This window comes from Apostichopus japonicus, chromosome 19 (assembly GCF_037975245.1).
Source record: "Apostichopus japonicus isolate 1M-3 chromosome 19, ASM3797524v1, whole genome shotgun sequence".
Classification (NCBI taxonomy): domain Eukaryota; kingdom Metazoa; phylum Echinodermata; class Holothuroidea; order Aspidochirotida; family Stichopodidae; genus Apostichopus; species Apostichopus japonicus.
This window is the reverse complement of record NC_092579.1, coordinates 5,583,393-5,609,316: the sequence shown is the minus strand read 5'-3', so window position 1 is coordinate 5,609,316 and position 25,924 is coordinate 5,583,393. Positions and strand designations below refer to the sequence as shown.

General features: G+C 37.4%; 2 protein-coding genes across 3 annotated transcripts; one reads left to right on the top strand and one right to left on the bottom strand.

Moving 5' to 3' along the window:
- The first annotated feature begins 904 nt into the window (after nt 1–904).
- LOC139959865 (DNA excision repair protein ERCC-6-like) lies at nt 905–20,142 on the top strand. Of its 2 annotated transcripts, none has more exons than XM_071957770.1 (21): nt 905–1,113; nt 1,760–2,012; nt 2,727–2,869; nt 3,680–3,785; nt 4,083–4,176; nt 4,580–5,185; nt 5,909–6,104; nt 6,590–6,754; nt 7,280–7,432; nt 7,885–8,020; nt 8,646–8,816; nt 9,439–9,615; nt 9,924–10,136; nt 11,151–11,369; nt 11,874–11,981; nt 12,593–12,807; nt 13,422–14,017; nt 14,511–14,657; nt 14,914–15,115; nt 15,838–15,916; nt 16,486–20,142. In XM_071957770.1, the coding sequence occupies exons 2-21, from the start codon at nt 1,794–1,796 to the stop codon at nt 16,903–16,905; spliced, it is 4,365 nt and encodes a 1,454-aa protein (XP_071813871.1). In that variant the 5' UTR covers nt 905–1,113; nt 1,760–1,793; the 3' UTR covers nt 16,906–20,142. The 2 variants fall into 2 exon arrangements, with proteins under 2 accessions (XP_071813871.1, XP_071813870.1); XM_071957769.1 differs by having other exon boundaries at nt 906–1,113; nt 1,756–2,012.
- On the bottom strand, nt 19,667–25,924 carry LOC139959866 (uncharacterized). Its single transcript, XM_071957771.1, has 6 exons — nt 25,516–25,924; nt 22,921–23,908; nt 22,262–22,345; nt 21,866–21,913; nt 21,037–21,207; nt 19,667–20,547 (listed from the first exon to the last, which is right to left on the bottom strand). The coding sequence occupies exons 1-6, from the start codon at nt 25,752–25,754 to the stop codon at nt 20,500–20,502; spliced, it is 1,578 nt and encodes a 525-aa protein (XP_071813872.1). The 5' UTR covers nt 25,755–25,924; the 3' UTR covers nt 19,667–20,499.

Sequence of the window (25,924 nt, the reverse complement as noted above, 5' to 3'; positions counted from 1 at the left end):
AATTCAAATTGACGTTTATAGGTAAAAAATATACAGGTATAAAAGAAAAAAATCATTACGATATTTTTCATGAGAGGGCGCACTTTTACTTGAGTTAGTGAAAAATTGGCTTAACCAGTACGGCAGGATTTCATTTGTTCTACCTCTCCGACTAAACAAGATAATAAGCAAATTAATTATTCTCCCTAATTATGACACGCTTATTATTAATAGTCGGTGGAAATTTCTTACTTTCAATTGTGATTAACAGAAGATCTGGCAGGCTTTTATCAGAGCAGGGAGCTGCTACTCTAGAGTAGCAGCTCCCTGATCAGAGTCTGATCGAGTGCTGCATGCTCGAAACATAATCGGCGAACAGTTTCAACGATAATTTTATACATCAATTGAGAGAAGGGGAAGATAATAATTCTCTAGTTAGTCAACTTCAAACTTTTTAATGACTGCTCTTGACTTTATTTGGATTTAATATTAGTGAAATTAATGAGGTTTCTCACACTTTGTATGGGGCGGTACGGTTAATACAAACGTATTTCTCTATCCATTATTACTTCAGGAGATATGGGAAACGAATCACATAACGCTAGTGCAATCTCGTAATTGTTCGATTCGTTCGCTTTACTAGCCCATCAAATCCTTTGCATCCGGGCCAACGGCGCACCGCCGGATTCCCGACCAGATAAACCGGTAGGCCGATCCACCCATTAAACTCCCAATTTGATCCAAGTACGTAATATTGATTAATTAATATACCTCATGAATATAGCCTAGGCCTACTTGGACGTTTAAAATGAAGTAAATATCGCTAAATTTAGTATACATTTCCAAAAGTATTAAGCATAATAAAGATTGCGTAATCATAGTGTAATCGCTTACCTTTCTTCTCTCGTAAACATGCTCGTACATTGTGTACACGATGCAAGGTCGCAGTATGCAGCTAACCTGCATGAAGACGAGTCTGGCTGCAGCTCGAACAAAAACGGCCATCGTTTTAGCAACATTTGACGACCTTAAAACTATTTTACGGCCCTTAAGTTCATCCATGAATGAGATTATCGCATAGGTGTAGATCAGTCTCTGGAAAAAAGGCACGATATTGGAGAATGACTGAATGAGGTAGGCTAATGTAGTCTTCAGAATAGGCCGTTGTAGATTAGTTCTAATTTAGTGTGCGAGTATTGCTAACAATGTAACAACAGTACAGTGATCGAGTGAGGCCTAGACCTAAGTTGGTTTTATGCTATGCACTGTATGCAGTTTATAGTCTAACTGAATCCTTCTTACAGATGAGCAAACAACGTTTGATTGACCGTGAAAAGCGGCAACAATTGCATTGTTCAAAAGCTACCCAATTTTGTTACCCTTTTTATTTTATTGGTTACCTCTGACTGAGTATAGGCCTACCCAGAAATAGTGTAACCGGCATATTTAATATGCTCAGAAAGATTCCATTCAACTTAGATATAAAGTGTAACAGGTTTTGGTGTGACTATAGTATACAACTTTACAAGGCTATAATGATAACTTTGCAGTCTAAATGGAGGGTGGGGAGGGGGGGGGGGTGTTGCTTGATGGTGGCATAATAAGACATAGATAATGTAAAGGTTTCCCATACTGCTGATTAGCCCATAAACTTCATTGGCTAGTCTTTAGTATTCAGTTTTTGCTTTGTATGCTTAATACATTTGCAGAGAGAATTTTGTTAGTTACTGTTCTTTCCAATTTGGTAAAATAGTTGATTGTGTTTTCTTTCTTCAGCCAGCCTGTGAAGTAATACTTCGTGGAATTTGCCATCTATGTTCAGGATGGACAATTCCAGTGAGTCCACTCAGCCACAGGATGGTACATCACAAAGCAACAAGGAAGGTCACTTACATGGGCCTCAAGATGTTTTGAATGAAGCTGATAGGAATGGGTCAACAGAGCCCAAACTTAAAAAGAAAAATGTGTTTGACATTGACAGGAACAAAATCAAGACAATGCCTGGGTCTAAAAGTCAAGTCGGAGAGCTTCAGGTGAGTAAACATTATTGTTTGTGAAATCAACAGAAGGGAAAGGAAAAAGAAAAGGAAATCGGTGAGGCAAATTCCTACGTTTGTTTTGTGTTTTATTGTATTAAAACTAATTGTAACTTACAGTTATCTTTCTTCTATTACTTGTTCCAATAATATTTAAATTTGTATGCAATTAAGTTGATTTTTCTTGTCCATCTTCCATCAAATGCATGAAAGGAAATATTAAACCAAATGTAAAATGTAGTATATACTCTGACATTATGTAAATTTCCTATGATAAAGAAAATTGTTGATGATCACTAAGGTTACGTTTTAGGTTAATTTGAAAGTGGAAAATGTAAAACACACTTGTCTTGATGTTTTCCAGTTATGTTTCATTCCCTTATTATCTTTCTAATATTACTTGTTCCATCTTCAAATACTATTTAGAAGTGTATACATACAATTAAGTGGTCTAGTCCATCTTCCATCGAATGCGAGAAAGGATAAATTAAACCAAATGTAAAATGTAGTAATCTGACATTATGTAAGTTTCCTATGATAAAGAAAATTGTTGATGATCACTACCTGTAAGGTTACATTTTAGGTTAATTTGAAAGTGGAAAATGTAAAACACACTTGTCTTGATGTTTTCCAGTTATGTTTCATTCCTGTGATGTTCTGTATGTAATGCAGTACTGTTATTCATCCTGAGTATTTTATTTTCTGTGTCAGAATCTTGGGGTTGATGTCATCAGCCAAGAAGATTTTGAGAAAGATGTTCTCGACCAAGTCGAGAAAGCGATATCTGTTGAAGAAGAGAAGGCAGCAAAGGAGAGAGCACAGAGAGACTTGGATTCTATTCAGACTGATATTAGGTCTGTAAATTTAGTCATTCAAAGAGCACAAAAGAGAATAGATCCTATGCAAAGTTGCAGACTGATATTAGGTCTGTAAATCTAGTCATTCAAAGAGCACAAGAGAATAGATTCTATGCAAAGTTGCAGACTGATAATAGGTCTATAATTCAAGATATCTAAAGTGCACAAGAAGGGACTAGATTTCTCTTCAGACTGATGTATGGTCTGTTAGTCAAAAAGCTAGTTTAAAGGTTGCCACAGATACTTGGTTCTGAACAGATTTATTAAAGGTCTGTTAATCAAGTAAGTTAAAGTAGACATGGTTTCTGTTCAAACTGATGTGTACATCTGTAAGTTTAGTAAGATAAAGAACATAAGAGGGACTTTGATTCTTTTCAGTCTGATACAAGGTGTGCAAGTCAAGCAACTGAAAGAGCATAGGGAGACTAAATTTACTGATAAGAAAACTCTGTTAATGTTTATGTTTATTAACTTATAAAGCGCACGATATCTACAAAGAAAAAGTGCATTCAGAGGCGCTGTACAAAAAAATAATAAGTAGTACAAATAGTTCCTACAGTCACAAAATTTCTTAATAAAATGCTTTCTTAATGAAGGGAAGTTAAAGGTTGTAGGGAGATTGGGTTCTTGTCAGACTAACATAAGATCTGCAAATCAAGTCATTTGATGCACAGAGAGAGCAAAGTTCCATTCAAGCTAAAATGAGATCTATAAATCAAGTAATTTTAAATGTTCAGAGATGCACATGAGTAAACCAGATCACACCCAATGCATATTTTAATGTATGTGTTTATGGTCACTCCTTAGGTTAACAACAAGAGACCTGAACAAAATTGAGAAGGTTTTGGTCACTATGAAACAGCAAGGAATCCAGAGGAACATTTCGACAGTACAAAAACAGAAAGAAGAGAAGGTAAGATTAATAAAGAAAACTTTTCGAAAAAATGAAAGAAAGCAGGTTTAAATGACAGGAGTTATGTAACAGAATCAAATAGAAGAAAAAAAAGTAGGCAAAGACACATGATATTTAAAAAAATTGATCCAAGAAGTATTATGCTGTGATCCGTTTAGTTCAGTGCTGTATTCGATAAATATTGAAATAAAATAATTGAGATTAATATCATTTTTCTAAACTCTTAATTTAATCTTTCACACATTTTTTACCTTTCCCCATCAAACTGTGTCAAAATTCTAATCTCCCAATTGATAGGAAAAGGAACTGGCAATTTTTAACAAGAAAAAGAAATCACTGATGAACCAACTGGAGGGAAAGCCAGATGAAGAGGATGAATCAGAAGAGGAAGGTGATTAACTTTGCATAATTTATGTAGTAGATTTACCTAGGCTAGCCTAATTTGCATACCAGAATTGGGACAAGTTACTATTATTTTAATTCAATAGTAAGGTTAATGACAAAATAATTTAAACATTTTGACTGAGAATAAATACTTTGGGTAGAACATAGTTCCTTAATCGATGATTTGGATCTGGTGGGGAAACAATGGATCAGCTGTGTATGTTAAGTTTTTAAATGAACCTCAAATCTTCTACTTTTTTTAGTGAAATGTATAGATTATAAAAAGGTTATCAAAGGGTCATTTCAGGTCAGGAGGGAGAATAAGTCTTCAAGATTTCCAGCCAGTATCGCTTGTACAATATGATATTGTTTTAAACTTTTTTTTTTCCATCTTTTTCTATAAATTTAAGGAGATGAAGATGATCAGAATGGATCAGTCCTCCATCATCTGTTGACTAAACCAGTAAAAGATGAAGAGAGGAATGAGACAGAAGACGAGAGAATGCTCCGTCTCGGTGAAATGACTCCCTTTGAAATAGCCGAACAAGCAGTCAGCAAGAGGCAGGCGGGATCGACATCCATGGATACCCAGAGTGACTTTGCTCAGTTTCTCGGCGACAAAGATGTCCAGACGGTGAAGAAGCACGTGGAAAAATCCAAGTGGAAAGGTGTCCAGAAACAAGGGAGCGCCCCCACTCAAGTCAGAGTCGCAGGATCGGGGTGGGTATCCTGGGAGGAATCGGAGGAGATGAAGAAGAAATTGAAGGAGAAATCATCTAAGATCAAGAGGAAAACACCAAAGATGAAATTTGATCCGAAGTACGATTCCACGAAACAGAAACCATGGAAGTTAGTGAAAGCGAAGAACAAACAAGCCAAGAAGAAGCTGCGTCAAAATTGGGGAAGTGATTCGGAGATAAGCGGCGAGGAAGACGAGCGGGTGCGAGATTCTGATGGCAGTAATTTCTCAGATGACATGGGGAACGACGTTAGAAAAGGACTCGAAGAATCTAGCGGTAATTATTTCATATTTTAAATCCTGAACAGGGAAACCTTTGTTTACTTTCTGCATAAATGTTGCACTACAAAGTTCAAATCAGAGCTATCAAAGTTATACATCTAATGCCTTACATCTCTGGTGCGGAGTTGCACTGTGACTCAAGTAATCGTTAACAGTGTAATGAATAACTTTTGTCAATATGAAGGTGACAAATGAGGATAGATTTCAATATAGCAGGATTTTTCGTTGGTGTTTTTGGTTTAAAAAAAATAATAGTATTATGGTTATTGCAATCTGCAGTAGTAAGTACGGTATGTTGTATCTTTTTGATGTTTTGGGGGAAACCTTGAAGTACTTCTGAGATTTCTTTTTTTTTTAGATATTTATATGCTCAAGTCATTCCAAAAGTCCAGAGAACAAAACGTAAATGAGGATTTCATGACTAATGGTAACCATTTCTAGAATTAATCGTTATCGTCACCAGATTTTCACAATTGAGGTCATATGTCAGACTACACTCATGACTGTGGTGTAACGAAATCAGTAAAAGTCAGCTTCATACCGAAAAATAGCAATCAAGTTTCAACCGCGTGAATAATATCTCTTGTCGTAAGATGGCATCCAATTGTGTTTTTATTGAAGAATTGACATCGAAACAGTAGTACAGATATGATAATACGTAAAAGTGAATCCTTTTAAAATATCCTTCTGAAAATATTTTTTCATCCCTACATTTTAGAAGATGAAATAATTCTTCCTGTGAATGATAAGAAGAGAAAGAAGAAAAGCAAGGCGGAGCAGATTGAAGATGGTGAGATAACCTGCTTGGATGACCTTAAATCAAGTTATGGGGTAAAGGTCAAAAGGTCAATGGCAGACAGGGTTGCCAAATGTCTCGACGATTCCAGTCAAGATCTGTACTTCAAGAGACTTCGGTGAGTCCGTACTCATTCTGGTAGTCCTAGTGAAGTATGCCTGTACTCATGTACAATTGAATTTTGAGGTGGTACTCTTGCTGTTGTAGCCCTACTAAGAATCTGGAGCACAGTCTGGGAACAGGATATTGCTGCTTGCTGTTGATAGAGTTGTGCATATCTGCAAAGTCATACAAACTTTTTACATTTAGCTATGTCTCCAACACATTTTATGCTTTCAACATTGTCAGTGGGTTAACTTTTGTCCTATTTCTTGAAGAATGCTTTCAATAGGATCTTTCTTTAGCTGCTTTTGCTAAGCTTGACCAATGTTCCTGGCAGTAAGAACTTATACAAACTTGGTTGATTTTGACTGTGTTTTTACCCCCCCCCCCCCACAATTCGTTGCCAGTAATGCTTGAGAAATCTGCAAAATTTGTTTATTAGCTTAAAGTGATCCTAACAGAAACGCATTAAAATAATAACGACACTGTCTCTTGGTTTAGAGCCAACCAAAGAGCAAAAGATAAAAAGAAGAGGCAGGAAAAGAAAGATTCAGAGGAGGATGGAGATGAAGACGAAGATGAAGACGATAGTGATTCAGACTTGGAGGATGCAGAACTGAAAGGAGGTCTCATTGTCCCAGGAGAGATTTGGCATAAACTCTACCGGTAAAAAACATCTCACCTTTTCCACACTTTTTAAGGATGTTATCTTTGTTTGTGGACGAATCCATTTGTACTGTGAGATTTTTGTCATGATTTTGTTACATAAGTCTGTTACCAGGTACAGTATGTTCATTGTCCCAGGAGAGATTTGGCATAAACTCTACCGGTAAAAAACATCTCACTTTTTCCACGCTTTTTAAGGATGTTATCTTTGTTTGTGGTCGAATCCATTTGTACTGTGAGATTTTTGTCATGATTTTGTTACATAAGTCTGTTACCAGGTACAGTATGTTCATTGTCCCAGGAGAGATTTGGCATAAACTCTACCGGTTAGAAACATCTCACTTTTTCCACACGAAAAGAACAGATACAGTATGTTCATAAACAATATTCACCAGATTTTAATATTTGTAATATTGTGATAAAACAGGCTGGCATGATAGGAAGACAATTAGCTGATACTTCTAGAAAATTCCATTTAAAACTTCAAAGGTCTGGTAAGTGTCCATTTTGCTTTCCTCCATTTAGGTATCAAATGACTGGTGTCCGCTGGATGTGGGAGCTCCACCAACAGAGGGCAGGGGGCATAATGGGGGATGAAATGGGTCTGGGGAAGACCATCCAAATGATAGCATTCCTGGCTGGTCTCAAACACAGTCACCTGAGAGACCCTGAATTTAGGTAGGTCTGTGTGAACTTGTGATTATACTATGTCGTAGTTTTTTTTTTTTTTATTGATTGATTGATGTCAAATTTGCGTAAGTTTGACAGTAATGGAAAAGTCTGTTGGACTCGGAAAGCTGGCATTTGGTTGGTGGTTTGCTTACTAAGTAAATATCATATCTTAAGACTGAAAAGGTTTTAGTATGTGTTTCAGGAAACTTGGAATCTTTTATATTTTGAGAAGAGATTTAAAGATATTGATGGAAAACAACTTTCTGTAAAGTAAGGACAAAAAGCACCAAGTGGTGTGTTGCCCAGATGTTCATTTCAAACTTTATAAAAAAAAATGATTCCTCATCTATCATCGTGTAAATCGGGATATTTATTTCCATTGCTGGGTGACAAAAAGACCATTTATGGAGAAACAGTTTGTTGTTATTTATTTTGTTTGTTACTTTTTTTTTCAATAGGTATGAAGGTTTGGGACCAGTGCTAATCGTTTGTCCAGCCACGGTCATGTACCAGTGGGTCAAAGAATTCCACCGTTGGTACCCTGAAATCAGAGTGGCCATCTTGCATACCTCAGGATCCCACATTGGGTCTAAGGTTAGCTACTAGCAAAAGCAGAAAGTGCAAAAATGTAAAAAAATAATGTGAGTCTGGTAATGTTTGGTCCAGACTTGTGGACCAACTGTACAACAGCAAGAGTACAAGTAGAAGTTCCCTTAGTATGAGTAAAGAGTATAAGGTTCTGAGTATTTGGAGGAGTACTCATTTTTTCACTAGTACCTCTACTAGTACTCCAAGTACCAGTATGAGTACTAGCTCATGATATGGAGTGCAAGTACATATGTGAGTATGCTAGCGTACAGGTATGAGTATGTACTTGGGAAAAGTCCAGTTTGCTCTTGTGTACTCTAATCATTTTTAAATTTATATAATTACCCTAGTACATGATTATCTACCTACATATTATCAACAGCCACATCACTACTTGAGACAACATTTCTCAACAATATATCTTTAATCCTAATTTCAAGACTGCTAGCTACTCTGGTGTTAGGGTATCTTCAACAGCCATAAGAGCTATTGTTAAGTTTAAAATTCAATTCATAATTTTGTATCTTTTTAACCCCCTGCTTTGTAAGTTTCCACAATTTTGTGACATTATTCGGTAATTCCAGTGTGTCCTTTTAACCTCACAAACATTGCATGGTCTTGTATCTTGTAGGCAACACTGGTGCGAGATATCGTCAACACTCACAGCGTGTTGGTGACCTCGTACACAACCTGTCGCATCCAACAGGAGCTTCTACATAAGTTTGACTGGCATTATGTCATCTTAGATGAAGGACACAAGATAAGAAATCCTGATGCAGAAGCCACCATAGCCTGTAAACAGGTCAGTTTCGGGAGCTGCTATTATTATTATTATGTTTATCACAACCTTTCATTGTTAAGATGCTACTCTTGTTATTAGAAATAGAGCAAAAGTTTGTGGATGCAAGAAATCCTTGAATGGAAGATTGGTTTGAAATTCACGAGAATTTTGCACTTTATTGCATGCTTATGCTTAAATTGACATGAAACATGTATTAAGGAGAGCATTCTGACAAAATTGTGTCTTACTTCAAAGAAGGAGATGAATAAAAAACTTCATCTTTTTAGCTTAAGTGAAAGTTTTTCACAATTTTCTTATAAAAAAGAAATGTAAACAACTTTGAAGACCAAGCGACATAATTCTAGTCTGTTCTCATGTTACCGTGTTATGATTAGATTCAATTCATTGATCAGCAATGTTTCAAGTTTTGAGTACAGAAATTTTCAGGTTTCACATGTTATGAGACAAAAAATATCTCAAATATATTTGTTTTTATTTCCTATATTGAAAATCTTTCACTATCCACACCAATGGGAACTGTGTTCCTGGTATGCGCATTTTAGTATCGGATTTATCATGTGGAATGAGGCTCAGGGACAGTGAGACGTTGACATGTTCTGGTCATGTGTTTATATCTTTTCAGTTTCGGACGCCACATCGCCTTATCCTCACTGGATCTCCTCTTCAGAACAACCTCCAGGAGCTCTGGTCGTTGTTTGATTTTGTCTTTCCGGGCAAGCTGGGTACTTTGCCGATCTTTCTGGAACAGTTCTCTGTTCCTATAACCCAGGGAGGTTATGCCAATGCAACGTCTGTGCAGGTAATTCCCTTATCTTGCAGCATGTACCTGCGGGTCACCCATTTATTATTTAGAACTTTTCTCTGTAAAACTAGTATTTCTTATTTGTCTGTAGTTTCCAGAAAAGTTTAAATAGTACAGATTGGGAGAGAGTAAATTGTGTTTTTATGACATTTTATTCAATTGATTATCAAGCAGTAATAATATCTTCTACAAGTTTTTCCCATGTTCATTATTTTTATTAAAAACAACATTTTTGGTTGCCCTTTGAATATTCATCGATGGTATCTTGACGACTTGTCAATTTTATCCTCTATTTTTGACCTCAGGTCCAGACAGCCTATAAGTGTGCCTGTGTGCTGCGTGACACTATCAACCCGTACCTTCTAAGGAGGATGAAGGTTGACGTCCAACAGAACATACAGTTACCTTCAAAGAACGAGCAGGTCCTCTTCTGTCGGTTAACGGACGAACAGAGAGAACTTTATAGAGATTACCTCAACTCGAGAGAGTGTCACCAAATCATGAAAGGAGAATACCAGGTAACATGATGTCTTCTTTACTCAGCTCCTTGTCAATGTCAATGTTAGTGTGTGTGTATGTATGCGTTTGTTTTGCATTCTGATCGAGGACTTGAACAAAAGAATTCCAGGTCCTCGGTTGTGATTTCTAAAGAATCACCATGTCCTCGGAAGAATTCTATTGTCTGGGGTATTGTTAAGGTTAGGGTACGTGGATTTGAACAATGGAAAATACAATGGGGTCCTCAGTTGGAATGTAATACAAACATGTATGTATGTGTGTGTCTGTGTGTGTGTATGTCTAGTAAGATTCCCCGCTTCTGTCTTCAATCATATACATAAATGTTCATACATTGTAGTTTCATATGTTATGATTTTTTTTGGGGGGGGGTGGGGAATGGATGAGGCAGGGGAAGAGACTTGTAAAAGAGCTACAATAGGGACCATAATGCACTGCTGTATTCATATTTTTAAAACCTGCAAACCAATGGGATATTCTTTATTCTGCTTTGATGTGGTACAGATTGACTGAAAGGTTTTCATGCAGTGAAAGACTGAAGTTTGAGATGTAAACAATTTAAACAAAAGGCCTGATATTTCACATCAGTCATTTTGCACTTGATTTAACTGAGAGCTAAAATTAAGTAGTTCTTTCTTACAAAGTGGAATCATCTTATATTTGATTCAGAGGTTCTTTTTAGTTTGGTGGTCAATTCAAGCACTGTGGTAAACAGGAAACTTACAACAATGCCAAAATCTGCTGCAGCAAGGCAGAAGCAATATAAAACAATAGAGATTATCTCTTCAAATCAGCTGTGCTTCTGTGTGAAACTGTGGAGCACAAAATATTTTGTCTCACATAATGAGGGATGTTTTGATAGAGTGCCTTACAGAACTGTATAGATATATCCGTTCTGATTAAGTTTTAATTAATTAACTAATTTAAGTAACTAATTTAATTAATTAGCATTTCAGAAGATAACTCGATAAAAAAATTGTTTTCCAATTTTTTTTCTTCCTTCTTCTTTGGAGTAGATCTTCTCTGGTCTGATCACAATGAGGAAGATTTGTAACCATCCTCATCTGGTGACTGGAGGACCCCGTATACTGAAGGGAGACGATGAAGAGGATCTACCAGAAGAGGAGAGGTACGGTCATTGGTCCAAAGCTGGCAAGATGGTCGTCATCACCTCACTCCTGAAAATATGGAAAGAGCAAGGCCACAGGGTGCTACTCTTCTCACAAGGCAAACAGGTGGGGATATACAGGATAAGGTATTAGAAAGTGGAGGAAGTTTGAGGGGGACTAGAGGATGGTAAGAGTTGCTCCCTTCAGGGGGGGGGATGGAGGCAGTCTGCTAATAATGGAGAGCTGAAATATCACTTTAAATTGACATGGTGATTATGATCAGCTCACTGAAAGAGCTAGAGGGTTGGTAAGAGGAGCGGGGGGGGGGGGGGGCAATAGGGAGAATATTGCCATAGTGTGTTATTCTTCATATAATTAAAATCTAGTAAACCATGAAAGACAATGTCAAAGTTTTTTTTGTTGGGGGGGTGGAGGGGATAGCATGGGTGAAGTGGAGGGCTAGGGGGAAGGGAGGGTGGGGGAATGAGTTTATTGAAGTTACCTCGCCGCTTCATTGTAATTTGGCATTTGTGTTCATAATTTGATAGTCACTGAAGTGTATCCTGGAGTGCCTTTGCACCTCTGATGACAATTTCACAAATTTTGTTGGATTCTCTCTGTTTCCAACAGATGTTAGACATCATCGAGTCTTTCGTGAAGACCAGATATAAATATCTTAGACTCGACGGCAGCACAGGAATCGCATCCAGACAGTCGTTGATTAACAGGTTTAATCAGGTAATAGTTTTCATAATCATACAGTAGCATACCAGGGGATTGGCGGGGGTACAGGGAGGGTAGGGAACACTTTAAAAAGTGGGACATGTCACTTGGATATGAGGGGCCAAACTGCTATTTACATCAAACCTGATGACACCATGCATCCTATGTTCAGTCTGTGTCATTCATTCAGTTATTTGGATGTAACTTTTTTTTTAAACATAACAACTTTTGAAATTACAATTTCATTACCACAATGGGAACAAAAAGCACTTCTTAATATAAATGCAAATCGGCAATTTTCTTGAGGTTGCCACAAAACTGCAGAGGCTTGTGCCCCCAGTGCCTTCCTCTTCCAGCGTGCCTGCACAGTTCCTCATATTCAAGTAGCATATTTAAATATAAGTCAAAGCCAAAACTTAAATCCACTCCAATTCCAGGATGATGCACATTTTTAGTTTTTTACGGAAAATGGCCGACAAAATACAGAAATGTGGCAGTTGATTCCACAAATGAGACTCCAAATTAGACGTTTGATACATGTGTGGATTTGTTTTACTAAAATTATCAAAGATAGGTTTGAGTGCTCAGTTCACATCACATTTTTGTTTCTACTTTGCCTTACACAGAACTCATCAATATTTGTATTCATTTTAACTACACGTGTTGGTGGCCTCGGGGTCAACCTGACAGGTGCAAACAGAGTCATCATTTATGACCCTGACTGGAATCCTAGTACAGACTCACAGGCCAGAGAAAGAGCTTGGAGGATTGGCCAGAAGAGAGACGTTACAATCTATAGACTCCTGACAGCTGGAACAATAGAAGAGAAGATATACCACAGGTAAGATAGAGGGGTGGGGAGAGGGGGGGGGAAGGGATGGGGTTTGGAAATAGTAGGAGAGGCCAGAGAAAAAGCTTTGAGGATTGACCAGAAGAGAGACATCACTATCTATGGACTCCTCACAACTGGAAGGGAAGATATATCAAGATAAGATGGAGGCAGTTGGAGAGGAAAAGAGAGGCCAAAGAGTTTGATGGATTGGCCAGAAGAGGGATGTTATACTTCTGAAGGTTTTGTACATGTGTAAGCAGATGGTTTGAGGATCAAAAAAGGAATTCCCAAAAACATGGTCGTGATTTTATGGATTTACCACAATTAGTATGTCCTAACAGAATAAGGGTAAAAAGATTTGAAATACTGTCCAAAGATGCATAGAATAGAATATTTAAAACAGCCTAAAAGTAATATGCAAATTAAGCAATGACTATGAATGCATATATCTCCCAAAATGCACTTGAGGAAAACAGCAAGATTGGACAGGTATAACTCTGTCTAATTGTTATCCTTTCATTTCCAATTTGATCCTTCGTTCTGGAATGGATGTTAACGATACTTGTAGACTTCTACTTTATTGTATAAATCACACGTATGCTTTGACTTGATTCTCTTTACAGGCAAATTTACAAGCATTTCCTGACCAATAGAGTACTAAAGGATCCACGCCAGAGACGATTCTTCAAGTCCAACGATCTGTTCGAGCTCTTTAGCCTAAACGACGGAACAGAGGAGACCGAGACTAGTGCAATATTCGCTGGCACGGGATCTAACATAAAATTAAATAAGGAAACTACCCCTACTCCATCAAACAGACCAAAGAAAAAACTCCAGAGGTCCAGAACAGTTCCTTCCGGAATATCATGGAATGGTACCAAAGATGGGGTGGACTTGAGTAAGTCCAACTCAGAGAATAGTCTGACCAGATTGGAAAACCCTGCCATCAAGAGATCCGCGTCCGCTAACGAGCTGGACCCCGAGGGGAAGTTCTCAATTCCGAAGAAACTTCGAAAGAGAGAAAAGGAACACATGCCCGAAGAGAAGAAAAAAGTGTTTGATTTTGCAAACATCTCGGAATGCAGTGAGGAGGAAAAGAGTCCGGCAGGTGAAAATGGTGAGAGGCAGAGGATGGAAGTTAGGAGGAGAGAGGAAGAGGAAAGTGCCGAAAGAGAAGCAAGAAAGAAAAAGAAGAAGAGGAAGAAGAAGAAAGATGCAAGTAAGTCTGTAATACGAGGCTCCATTACTTTCTGCTGTGAGAGTGATGTGAGTTTAACAGTAATCTCTGCACAAGTTTTATTCGAGATTAAGATGGTTGTGAATGTGATATTGAAGAAATTGCTTTTGTTTTATGTTCTTTCATTGGGCTCTGGAAGACGTTGCCTTTCAAGTACAACCAGATATTAAACATGGTGGAGCATCGTATTGGTAGAAGGCATTTATCTTACCATGCTCAGCAGCCACAGGTACATGTGTTTAGAGAAGCTAAATGGCCTTTATACAACTTAAGGCTCTTATATCCGGTTTCTTAGTTTACATTTTAAGCTCATTTTCATGTTTTTTTTATTGATGCAGTTAAATCTGTGTGGATCATTTTGTACATTAAAGAATGTACATTTTGTTAAGTCAAATGCCTGGTCCAGAGAATGAAAAAAAAAACAAATTGATAAAGTTCAATATTAAAGGGTATTATTGGGGCTTGTTTCTTTCAGAGCTGGACGGAGTTCGTATCGCAAACCTTGCCAAACATCGAGTCTTCAGGTCAACCAAGGATGAGGAACAGGAAGATCAAGATGAGGAGAAAGAGGCCCACGAGAAACAGGATAAATTTGTTCTGGAGAAACTCTTCCGAAAGACAGGTATTACAATTCATCATTTCGTTAAAGAAATCTTCAGAGAGCTCACTGCTGATGTAGGTCTCACTTGATGTCAAATTTTTCTCTTTATTAAATGGAATAAAAGCTTCATCAGGTGACTTACCTCAAAATAGCAACTTTTGCTTTCATATAGAACAATCGAACTCAACTAATTGCTTTAATGCTGCATATAGTCAATGATAGAAATCATATGACATGAGTTAAAATCTGATCTAGCTTATTTCTTTTCCTTTCTTAGGAGTCCACAGTGCCTTGAAACACGACAACATCATGGAAGCTTCGAACCCAGATTACGTACTAATCGAAAATGAAGCTACCCGGGTCGCCAAAGAAGCTGCCAGAGCCCTGAAGGAATCCAGGCAGACCTGTCCGAATGCTCGCAGCGGGGTCCCCACGTGGACTGGGACAATCGGTCAAGGAGGGGGCTCTGGGTCGTCCAGGTAAAACTAGTCTTGATTGATGATAGTTAAAATTATTAAGGTGAAAAGAGGGGTTAAATCTGTTGGTCTTTGCACCCTGTTATACTCTACCCGCTTGCCTTGTCAATAAAAGGTTTTTATGATTGTCCAATTTGGATATGTGTGTCATGTCTACTGATTAATCTCATTTGTGCAGTAGGTTAGCAACCGGAGAGGGATTTCCTCTATTGGTTTTGTATTTTTATCTGAGATCAAGAGAAGAAGTGATTTATTTATCCCCATGTGATATAAATGAGAGATTAAGTCACGAGTCAAGGCACAGAGAGGTTTCTTGTTAGTCTCACCCTTTGTTTGTGTTTGTGTACATGTGCACCTATCAATCAATCAATGGCATTTATAGAGTGTCATACCATACAAAAGTGTAAAGGTGCATGTTACTCTTGCTATGTCCTCTGATACAGATAGGCTTTCAGGTGATTCTTAACTGTCTCATAACAGCTTTTCTTTATATATTCTGGCAGTCTGTTCCAGTATTTGGAGCATAAACAGTAAAAGGGGGCAGGTAAGATCACGAAGCTGCATGTCGCGAAAAAGAGTGAATAAATCCATTCCTCTTTAAGTTAGGTCACTGTCTTTATGTTATAAGAAGCCAAGTTTTTTGGCAGGAGAGATCAATTTGCAGCAACCATCTCCCACAAGTGGCAAATTTCTCCTTAAGGATTATTTCTTTCTGTCGGTTACAGGCCTAAATTTGGGCAGAAACTGAACAGTAATCTAGCAGGCCCTGTCTCGGCACAGAATGGGAACAGTTCTGAAATAAAGGTAAGACATTTTGTTTTTACAAATTTGGCATTTTGTTAACTACTGCAAAGTTCCTTACAATTTTTTCTTTTATTAAATGACAATGAACTTGTATACTTGGTTGAGTGATGGCCTTTAGCAATTTAATTGACTACAGGGAGAAACATTTCATTTCATCATTTATTATACAGTTTTTTATTTTGGGAGAGAAATGGAAAAGCTTAACAGTGAAAGTGGCTGAACTAGTGATACATCGGGAAGTTACTGTATCCTCAATTCACAATTCATGAAGAATAACAGGATAATTTTGTAATCTGTGGTAGAATAGTCTCATCCTTGTGTGTCATGTTGTGTTCATTAAGCCAAACAAAGATTTGTTTCTGATGGAGTTATCAGAATTTAATACCTTTTTTTGTTGTTATTTAATTAACATTTAAATCGGGACAGAAAGGCCGATGTCATCGCCAAATTTGTTGAGGTAAGAGAAGTGTGGGTTGAATTTTTTCTGCTTTCAAGGTTAACTACTTCAGAAAACCAAACTACTGTTTGAAACATATTGATTTCTTTTCTTAAAAAACGTGTTTTTTCAGGAGGAAGAGAAGCAGACTCTCCTCGGAGGAAAGAAATTGTTTGGCGGAGATGAAGCAATAAATAACACCAGCTCTCTGCAACAAGGATCGTCTCTCCCATCCTCCTCGCTTCTCCTCGCCAAGATGAGAGCGAGGAATCAAGTCCAGATGAAGGAACCAGAGGAAGAAGGAAGCACGTCAAATATGGTGCCTTTGGTCTCCAAGAAATACGAACAACTCATGAACCAGGTGAAAATATTTATCACCGAGCAGGCTCGCATCCCCGGACAAGCGTCCACGGACGAAATCCTGAAAAACTTTCAGAGGAAGCTCCCCCCCGAAGACACGCCAGTTTTTAGGTCGATGCTTCGTCAGATCTGTAAATTCGAGAGAAGCAGAAATGGACAGGGCACCTGGAGACTAAAAGTGGAATACATTTAGGAAGCCTTTCAACTTTTATCATAGATTTATCACGGATAAAATGCGTCGGTATTAATAATGTCACCTCAGAGGAAGGAAATAGTGTAATGTGGTCAGTGTAATGATTTGTGCCCAGCAAGTTGTTCAAGACAAAATGCAGAATGGAAGCAAAATTCTTAAGCTTTATACAGTATATAGACAGATTTTTCATGGTAATAAAGCGGCCTTTTTAGCGTCTGCCTTGTTAAAGGACTAAACCTAGAATATTGTGTACTTATTTCCCTCCTCACTCATCCTTCTCCACACCACACCTTTACTGCAGGGGTGGACCCCCAGTTCCCACCCACCCACCCTCCACCCACCTTCCAACCTGTTGGGACATTTTGTTGCCTAAATATTATAAAGAAATGTAGCTTTGATCAGAACAAGGTAAACAGTAGAAAGATTTAACATGCTTCAACTCTATAATAATGTTTTCAAATGCACTGCTATTTTTGTGAATCTACTGGTGAATCTATTTGGTGAATCTTTTGAGAATCTACCTATAATTAATTGTTCCCCCATACCCCCTTCCCCAATTTGAGGAGTTGTGCATCCACCCTTTGCACTGTATCTAGTATCCAGAGTCAGATTATTATAATCAGAACAAGAGCAGTTTAAGAAACTCATTTAGAATACATTTGTTTGTAGAATGGTGGGCTAAATAAGATGAGCAGTCTGTTGACTGTGTTTTTACAAAACTGCTAGGTTCAAAGACAGGAACTATCAACTTTTCAGTAGGGGAAACTCTGTAAACGTTGGCTTCCTACCAGCAGAAAAGAAAGTCATAAAGTCGTAAAATGGAAATTCAGTCAAAGGATATTAGAAACCTTCAGCCAGTCATCATAGTTGTACAGTAGTTATTCCAGTAATATCGACACTTTAGATATGTATTTTTCGCTCATGCCATTCAAAATGACGTATTATTTTCTTTTTACTGCTTCTTTTGCACTTGAATATGGCACAGAAACATAAAGGAAAAGGTTCAAATCTGTCAACTTGTTGGTTGACATCAGTACAAGGTGTGATATACCCGGAGTCGGATTATTTGATTGAAAATGTAAAATTCCATCAAATAGGCAATGTCTCGAACTTCACATTTATTTCTACCTCATATGCTTCTCTGATTTGTGAATTTTCAACCACGCAGAGCAAATCTGCATTGGTATGTGGCAATATATTTGACATAGATTGTTTATCTTTTTGGACTAAAACTTAAAATTATATCTAAATCTAATTGGTTGAGTTGTCAGAGATTTCTCTAAATGGGTTTATCAAGAAACAATAACAATATTATAATAGTCACATTTATGCTACAGATCAAACTGGGCAATCTGTATTCAGCATTGAAAACAAGATGAATTGATTTTGTGAACCTCCCCAAGTTTATGGTAGACCCCATGCTGGGTATCATACCCCCTCGCTGGCGATATCCTAAATTGAGGTGTGTTTTACGCAAAAATTGGTGTGAAAGTGTAAGCCTTGTGATGTGCAGCTGTTGTATCGAATTACAAGTGTAACAAACAACAACAACAATGAAAGTCAAGAGGTCTCTGCTAATTCTGGCTCAACTTGTTTAAATTCAACTCGGTTAAATTTAAAAATTTAACACTGAGCTCGGAGTCTGATCCCATTCTATCGTGGGGTTCCAAGTTGCTGGGTCTGATCTGGGGTTACACCACAAATGGGACGTCGATTGTTGGAGTTCAACACACTGCTGGTGGTCTAATATAAAACAGGGCCATTTGTAAGTTGTAGGTCCAAAGAACATTCAATAGTCTGCTGAATATGATATCACACTTACTTCATTTTCTTATTTCTTGCTCCAATGAGTATTACATGATATCATTTTATTTTTGTAAATTTTTTCCTCAAATGGAACATTATACTCTAATAATATTTTGTCAAATTGATGAATCCTGAAAATGAAATTAATTATTGGATCCTGCAAGGTCCATGCTACTTCCTCTCAATTTGATCTAAACTGACCTTTTTTTGGTAAACTACATAAGCTGTTGTACTAAAAGCTTCATGTTTTTGTTGGGGGTACAGTTTTGTTATATTCTTAGCCACACAATATTTACATATAATTGAGTAATACTCAATCTAACCAAGAGATCTCTGTGGTTAAATCTTAAACTGGTTTGTCTGCTCTTCATTAGAAAACTGTTAATGGTACGATCCAATCAATAAATTTTTAATATCTCACCGGTTTTATAATTTACAATATGCAAAACTTTATGCTTTGTTTCATCGTTCCCTGGTGTATTTCTTTTGTACTCAAGTAACAGTCACTACAGCATGTACCTTCTCTTTCCTTTAAACAAGCAAGAATGGTACTCTGGTCGATGGTGAGAAATTCAAACCAAACTAGAGCCTTAAATAGTTGTTTACCTTTTCTTTCTTTTCAGCTTTCTTCTTGTTTACACTTGTTTTTTCATACTTTTGGAATAAAAAAAAAATAAAAAAATTCAGGTGAATATTACAAGGGAAGCAAAGAGAAAATCAGAGATGAAAGTCTCATCTCACACATTTCATACAGGTCATGTTTGAGTTTTGTTCTGAATAATTTATGAATATTGACTCAATTGTGTCGCTCAACATTCTGACTAGCAAAATTCTTTCAAAGTGTTACACTTTCCTTTTGGGGTGAGTTGAATTATCTGAAGAGGTTTTTTTTTATCGGTATTCACAGTTTTGAGGGCCAGATAGTGAAATGTGAAGAGAAGAGAAACAAAAGAGATAGATTTTTATGATTTTGTATTTAAAAAAATGGAAAACCTATTGATATATTCAAGCAATATTAATTTTAGCCAGACCAAGATCAATAACGGCTGTCCGTTGACGTAACGAAATAAGAGAAAATGAAATTTCATCATCAAAATTGGGATATATAGCCACTGATGTTATATCAGATACCTTTCTAAGGTCAAATGCAGTTTGCTAATAAAGCAAAAAATGCAAATTCTGAATAAAAAATATTTGTATCTGGTGATTTTTTCTATACAGGAGTGGATAGTCAATTGCATTTGGACTTTTGTACAACCCAAAATGCTTTTGTATGTGCAATGTTTAGAGACTTTGTACTTGGGAACTGGTTTCCCTGTTATGCAAATCATGTTCATACATTTACCTTAGAAACCCTATGTATTGACATCCATTTTGGAAATTTAAAGAAAGAAAAATATGAAAACCAATAAAAAGGAAAACACTCAGAAAGTGTTTGTGTATTTTCTTTATTCACCTTTATGAATAGCTGATGGCTAAACACTGACATTTTCTGTCGGTTTTTTATATTGTTTCTTGTAACTACGTAGCCCTATTGCATTTGTTGCAACTTGGAAATGACATTAAGCAGCTGATATTAACCTTGACTTGTGTCTTTTCCAAGTTCAGTCACATTTTGGAACTATCAAAGCAAAATGTCAAATTATAGAGCTAAACGAAAATCAGTCAGGGAGATCCGTGCAACCTCATTACAGTACTGATGTAATCAATATCTATATATTTATGTAGTTGCTCTGTACAGAACTGACCAATGGCCAAGTCAAATCTTCTTACTAGGAGCTGGCTTCCTTAGGATATCAGTTTGAGGTCCATCAAAGATGAGAGATGAGTGGAAATCTGTAGAAAGAAAAGATATTGTTGTCGATCTGACTGTTCCTTCAAACATCGTCATTGATGTCTAAATGACATATGATTCAGACATTTTCAAATGACTAGCATTTTTACCACAGAAAGAATGGGTCTGGGCCCCAGAGATGTAATCTCCCTTACCACCGACCCCACCTCAAACCCTCTTGTCTGGCCTATACCTAGAACATGGTGGAGATACTGATAAGGTTTGCCAGGGATGCTAATCAGAACCCAGAACAACTTACACTAGTTGGTGACCGTAAACAGCGACCAATTCATTTGGTTCCGGGAGGGGTTAAGTCGTAAGGCAATAAAACTTTCCAAATTGGTGTGAATCAAAACCTAACCAAAACTTTAGCCTTTACCATCAAAGAAAGGTTGAGTTAGATATCCTGCTGAGTTTTTCTGCCAAATGATCAAACAGTCCAAAAAAGTAAAGTGAGGTGATCTATACTTTGTGTGATTTTTCACACCTACCAATGCTGTTGCCTGTTCCTGTTGACGATCTGTGGTCCAATCTTCATCCATCTCCATCTCAAAGCGTCCGTCTCTTTGGTCCTCTCCGGCAGCTGGTTTTGTAAAAGGTACCGTGGTGAGCTGTATGTCTACTTGCTGGGTTTTGTGGTCAAACTTAGTTACCACACCCTCCTGCAGACAAATTCAAGTAAAGACATTACCATGAGTAAAGCTATATACAGTAAACTACTGTTGCTGTATGACAAATAGAGTATCTTTGTTAAATGATTAAATGAAAATTTCATCTCGAAAAAGCTTGAGCCATTTGCAAATGATTCAACAAAGATCCTCCTGATAGGAGGCAAATGGTTTTTAAGGACATCTCTTATCTACAGTAGCTAGAATCATTCTTAAACATGTCAGAACTTACAGGAAAAGTTTTAGAAGCTTGTATAGTAGTAAAGTTTGGGGCCAGTATTGATGACCTATCAAGTCAGATTAAATTATGATATGACGACTGCTGAAAAAGATAGACAAGCCAACACCCACATTGCATTAAGTACCTTTGGGCTGTCTACAGATAACATAGTTACATGTGACATACATATTTCTTTCTTTGGTTTGCATTCTGTGAGCTGCCATAAAGATTTTTAAATATCATTCATAGGCAAAGTGAGTCTAAGAATGCAAACTTCAAGGAATGGCTTTAGGAAGACTTGAAGGACTCTGAACTTGTAAGCTTTTCATTGATCTGAACTTGTTTCATACTTATTAAATAGACTAACGTAGCAGCACGAGAATCACACCACCACTTGCCAAAGTAGATCTACTACTTAATACTAGAACGAACCTTGAACTCTGAAACTTCTGGTGTGTAGAGAGATGATAGTTCCAATGTCTGGAAAATAATAAAATGGTGATTATCATCCAGTACAGTATATGAGATATACACATTATAAATGGGTGATGAAATAATGGTAATAGTCTTCAGCACAGATGAACGACGGTAATATGGTGAGAGAAGGCTTAAATAATGCACAAAGAAATTTATCACAGTTTTCCTTTTATCCCTCCTGACCCTCTTTACTACTGTACAACCCCACACCCTTTTCCATCTGCTGTAAAAAACATGACACTTCTGACACTTTGTACAGTACATAAAAATAATTCATCTTCAGAACCTGGAAATAATATCTTTGCAAAGCCAACAGTTATTTATAAGAAACTTGATTAAAAAGGAACAAACCTTGAAAGCAATGATATCTCCATTTCTTGGAGGGCCATTGAGTGGTTGGTAGGCTTCATAAGTCTTCGGTACTTGTTTGTGAAACTGAAGGGGAAAATGAAGGAAACTGTGAAGTAACAAATTCACACAATGTAATCAAGTACAGTACAGTTTAGTTCATCATGTCACGTATCAAAATTCTAGTGACAGACGAAAGCTGTGATTATGTGGTTCACTATGGAAATGTCAAGGTGCTGTAAGCTTGCTCCTAACTTTTCTGATATTTCCAATCCTGCCCTGGATTCTGCAATTTTGCCAGACAGGAAAAAATAAAATATTCTCCTCCCAAAACCCACCCACCTTAACACCCACCCACCCCCCACCCCTCAAACACCAAACTTACAAGGACTGATTTATTTTAACACATCCATTGATTGACCATCTCAGAATCTTCTACGGTAAAATTAACAGTGCATAGGATAATAGTGTATAAAAGTGGAATGTAGTCGGTACCACCTCTGACAACTACCAGAATTATCGAGTTTACCGAACTGAACCACTTGCAACTCTTAAATTCAATCCCACAGCCTCACACTTCTGCGACGGTATTAACAATGAATCAATTCGATTGAACGACCACCATGTGACAGAAAAAGAAAACATACAGTATTTAAGCCTACCTGTTTTTCTTGCTGTGCCTCCTCACCGGTAACTGTTGGTGCCAATCCAGGTCCCTGCACCTCGCTGTTGTCATTTTCTACCTCTCCATTCTGTTCGAGATGACTTGTGAGGAGATCAGTCACTCTGCCGTTTTTTATACTTTCATCCTGAATTTCAACTTTCTTTGACTGGTTTTCAACATCATCATCATCATCTGAATCAAAGACGATGTGACCAGAAGAATGTTCCTTATCGATTATTAGCGTTTCCCGTATCGACTGACTTGATGAAACCCCGAGCCCTTCTTGCACATTATTTCCGTCAGTGGATTCATGAGGACTAACAGGTCTTTGTTCCTGGGATCCAGAACTTTTCACGGCAATGTTTGATTTAGATTTCTTTCTTCTTTTTCTTCTTCTCTTTTTCTTCAATGGAGTAATTTCATCCTTGTTGTTTATCGTTTCATGTAACCCAGCTACCATTCTCTCATTACGTGACAATAGGCTATTGTTCTGTGAAGCGTCACCATTTTTCAAATTGTTCACCTCTTTACCCCCTTCTTGGAGTCTTCCTGACTCATCTATGTCTATCTTTTTTCTGTTCTCCTCCACTTGATCTCTCACAGCATCTACATCAGCCCCATTCATAGTCACAACATTTTCCACGTCATCCTCAGCAACTAGCTGTTGTTCAGTTGCAATTGTAGAATTGACATTTGCTGGAAATGTTTGGTCGGTGTCTACATCTCCTTGCATTCTTTCTTGCTGTTTTATTGATAATTCTTCCACTTCATGTACTTTCTTTAATACTGATGATGTCTTATGTTTGTGTTTTTTTTTCTTTTTATCATTTTCTTTCTCTGGCTCTTTTGTTTTCTTTCTTTTTGACTTCTTTGCTTTCTTTGCTTCTGGTTCAATTTGTCTATTTGATCCATCTTCCGATTTCCTTTTCTTCTTCCGTTTGTTTCTCAAAACTGGCAGAGCGGAAGACTCATCTGTGGCAAAAATGCTATGAAAGAAATAAACAATAGAAAAGAGACTGTAACTAATTTAACTAAAGGGTACAACTAAGTTAATGAAAGATTGTTAGTTTAAAAGAAATATATCACTTTAAATATGGTACCTTACATTGAAACAGACAATGAGACGGACAGACAGACGAGGTGCTATACAGTAGAGCTCTACATCATGCTGGTATAAAAAGATATTTAAGAAACAGTTATGTACACTAAATTTCAACCAAAGTGATATGAACACTGAATCCTACCGTTCCATGAAGGAGCTGTTTTTTTTTTTCAACTTCAATGAATGTTGACAACAGTCAACAGTAATTATCAGAGAACTGAATTTCATGCTATTGTTGCTATGACATTCATTCATCTTTATTAATATCCACTAAACTATTTCAATCTCATTCCATCCCTCATTTTACAGTATTTCAGGAATGCCAGTGCCACTTACCCTCATCTCATTTGACTAATAACTCATAACATTCTATCTCCATTCATTCACATTCCAACCACACTGCTGTTCCTTAATATAGCTATTGCTTTAATCTTACTCCTAAAGAAGTTGGTCAGGACTAAGTCAGTATAATTTACAGTAGTTGAAGTTAGTTTAGAGCTGTCCTGGCTACCTGGGCATGAGGATTGAAGAGGTATGTTCTTATAGTAGGTCTACTTCAACAAGTAAGTTGATTTTTTTTGCACTATTTATTAATATACATTAAGTCCGAAGAGTAGGAAGTGTATGTTCCTATTTGGTTTTCAATAATATTACAGAGCCTTACAAAGTTACAGTACAGTACATCAGGACTGTTGTATTTATTTAGTGTTGCATTTGTGTTACCCTGAGGGGCAGGGAGATTTATGTCAAACAAGTTGACCTGGTTCAGCAACAATCGCAACAAATGAAAGACTAATATCACTGGCAGATAACCAGACCTGTCAACTCTCCCGCTTTCACCGGGAGACTCCCGGTTTTTACCCGAATCTCCCGGCCTCCTGGTTTCATATTCTATTCTCCCGGTTTTTTAATGTTTCATCACTTGCGACATTTCTGAAACTAGCCAACAATTAGTCCTATGCTTAGTAATTCCCACAGTAACGCTGAACAGGAGAGGCTATTCAGTGTAGTTCGCAAGAACAAGACAGACAGTCAAGTCTCAAGCTTGATGGGACTCTATCTAGCATACTATCCATGAAGTCACAGTACTCAGATTCCACTGTTACCTGTTTCAAATGGAAGCCTACTTAAGAAACCCTCTAGAAAGCAAAGCAAGCTGCTGTAAACTACAACAAGAAACACTGATTGGATGATTCTCTCACTGTATTGCATAAGTAGACTACACTTATTTAGGAGTATTTATATCATTTCAGTTGAAAATTACCAACCTCCCTATTTTCCCCTTGATCTCCCCATTTTTTGGCCCTGAAAAATGTTATTCTCCCTATTTTGGGGTCAAACAGGTTGACAGGTCTGGATAACATGATAACGAAGCATTACTTATGTTAGTACTATAGCCTTGCGAAGTAGGCATAGGCTAACAGTAACATAATAGAAATTAAATACTAAGGTTTAACGTTGTTTGCCTAGACTAGTGTTAAGTTGACTTACCACAGTGTGTCATTTTCCCTTATTATCTGCGAGCTTTCCCATTCAGGGAGAACATATCCATCTATTGACAAACCAAAGTTCAACTGCTGGTCTATGCTGAACTTAATCCTTATGTATTCTTTTAGTGCATTTACGGTGGTGCATTCGTTTCGCGGAACTAGTATAAGACATCTTCGATGTATTGTTGCAAGCTCACTAAAGTTGTCACCAAATGAGATTCTGGCTCGAACAGAATCCATCAGAAACTAGTCACTGATAAAGAGAACAGCAATAACCTTCTAAAATCTGAGCACGTTCCTTTTTCGGATCTGACGAAAGGACTTGAAAAGTAAAAGCCTAATGAAATTACCCACATGCCGAACTACTCATTCAGTAAAATTGACGAACAATGTGTGAATGAGGTTGCATC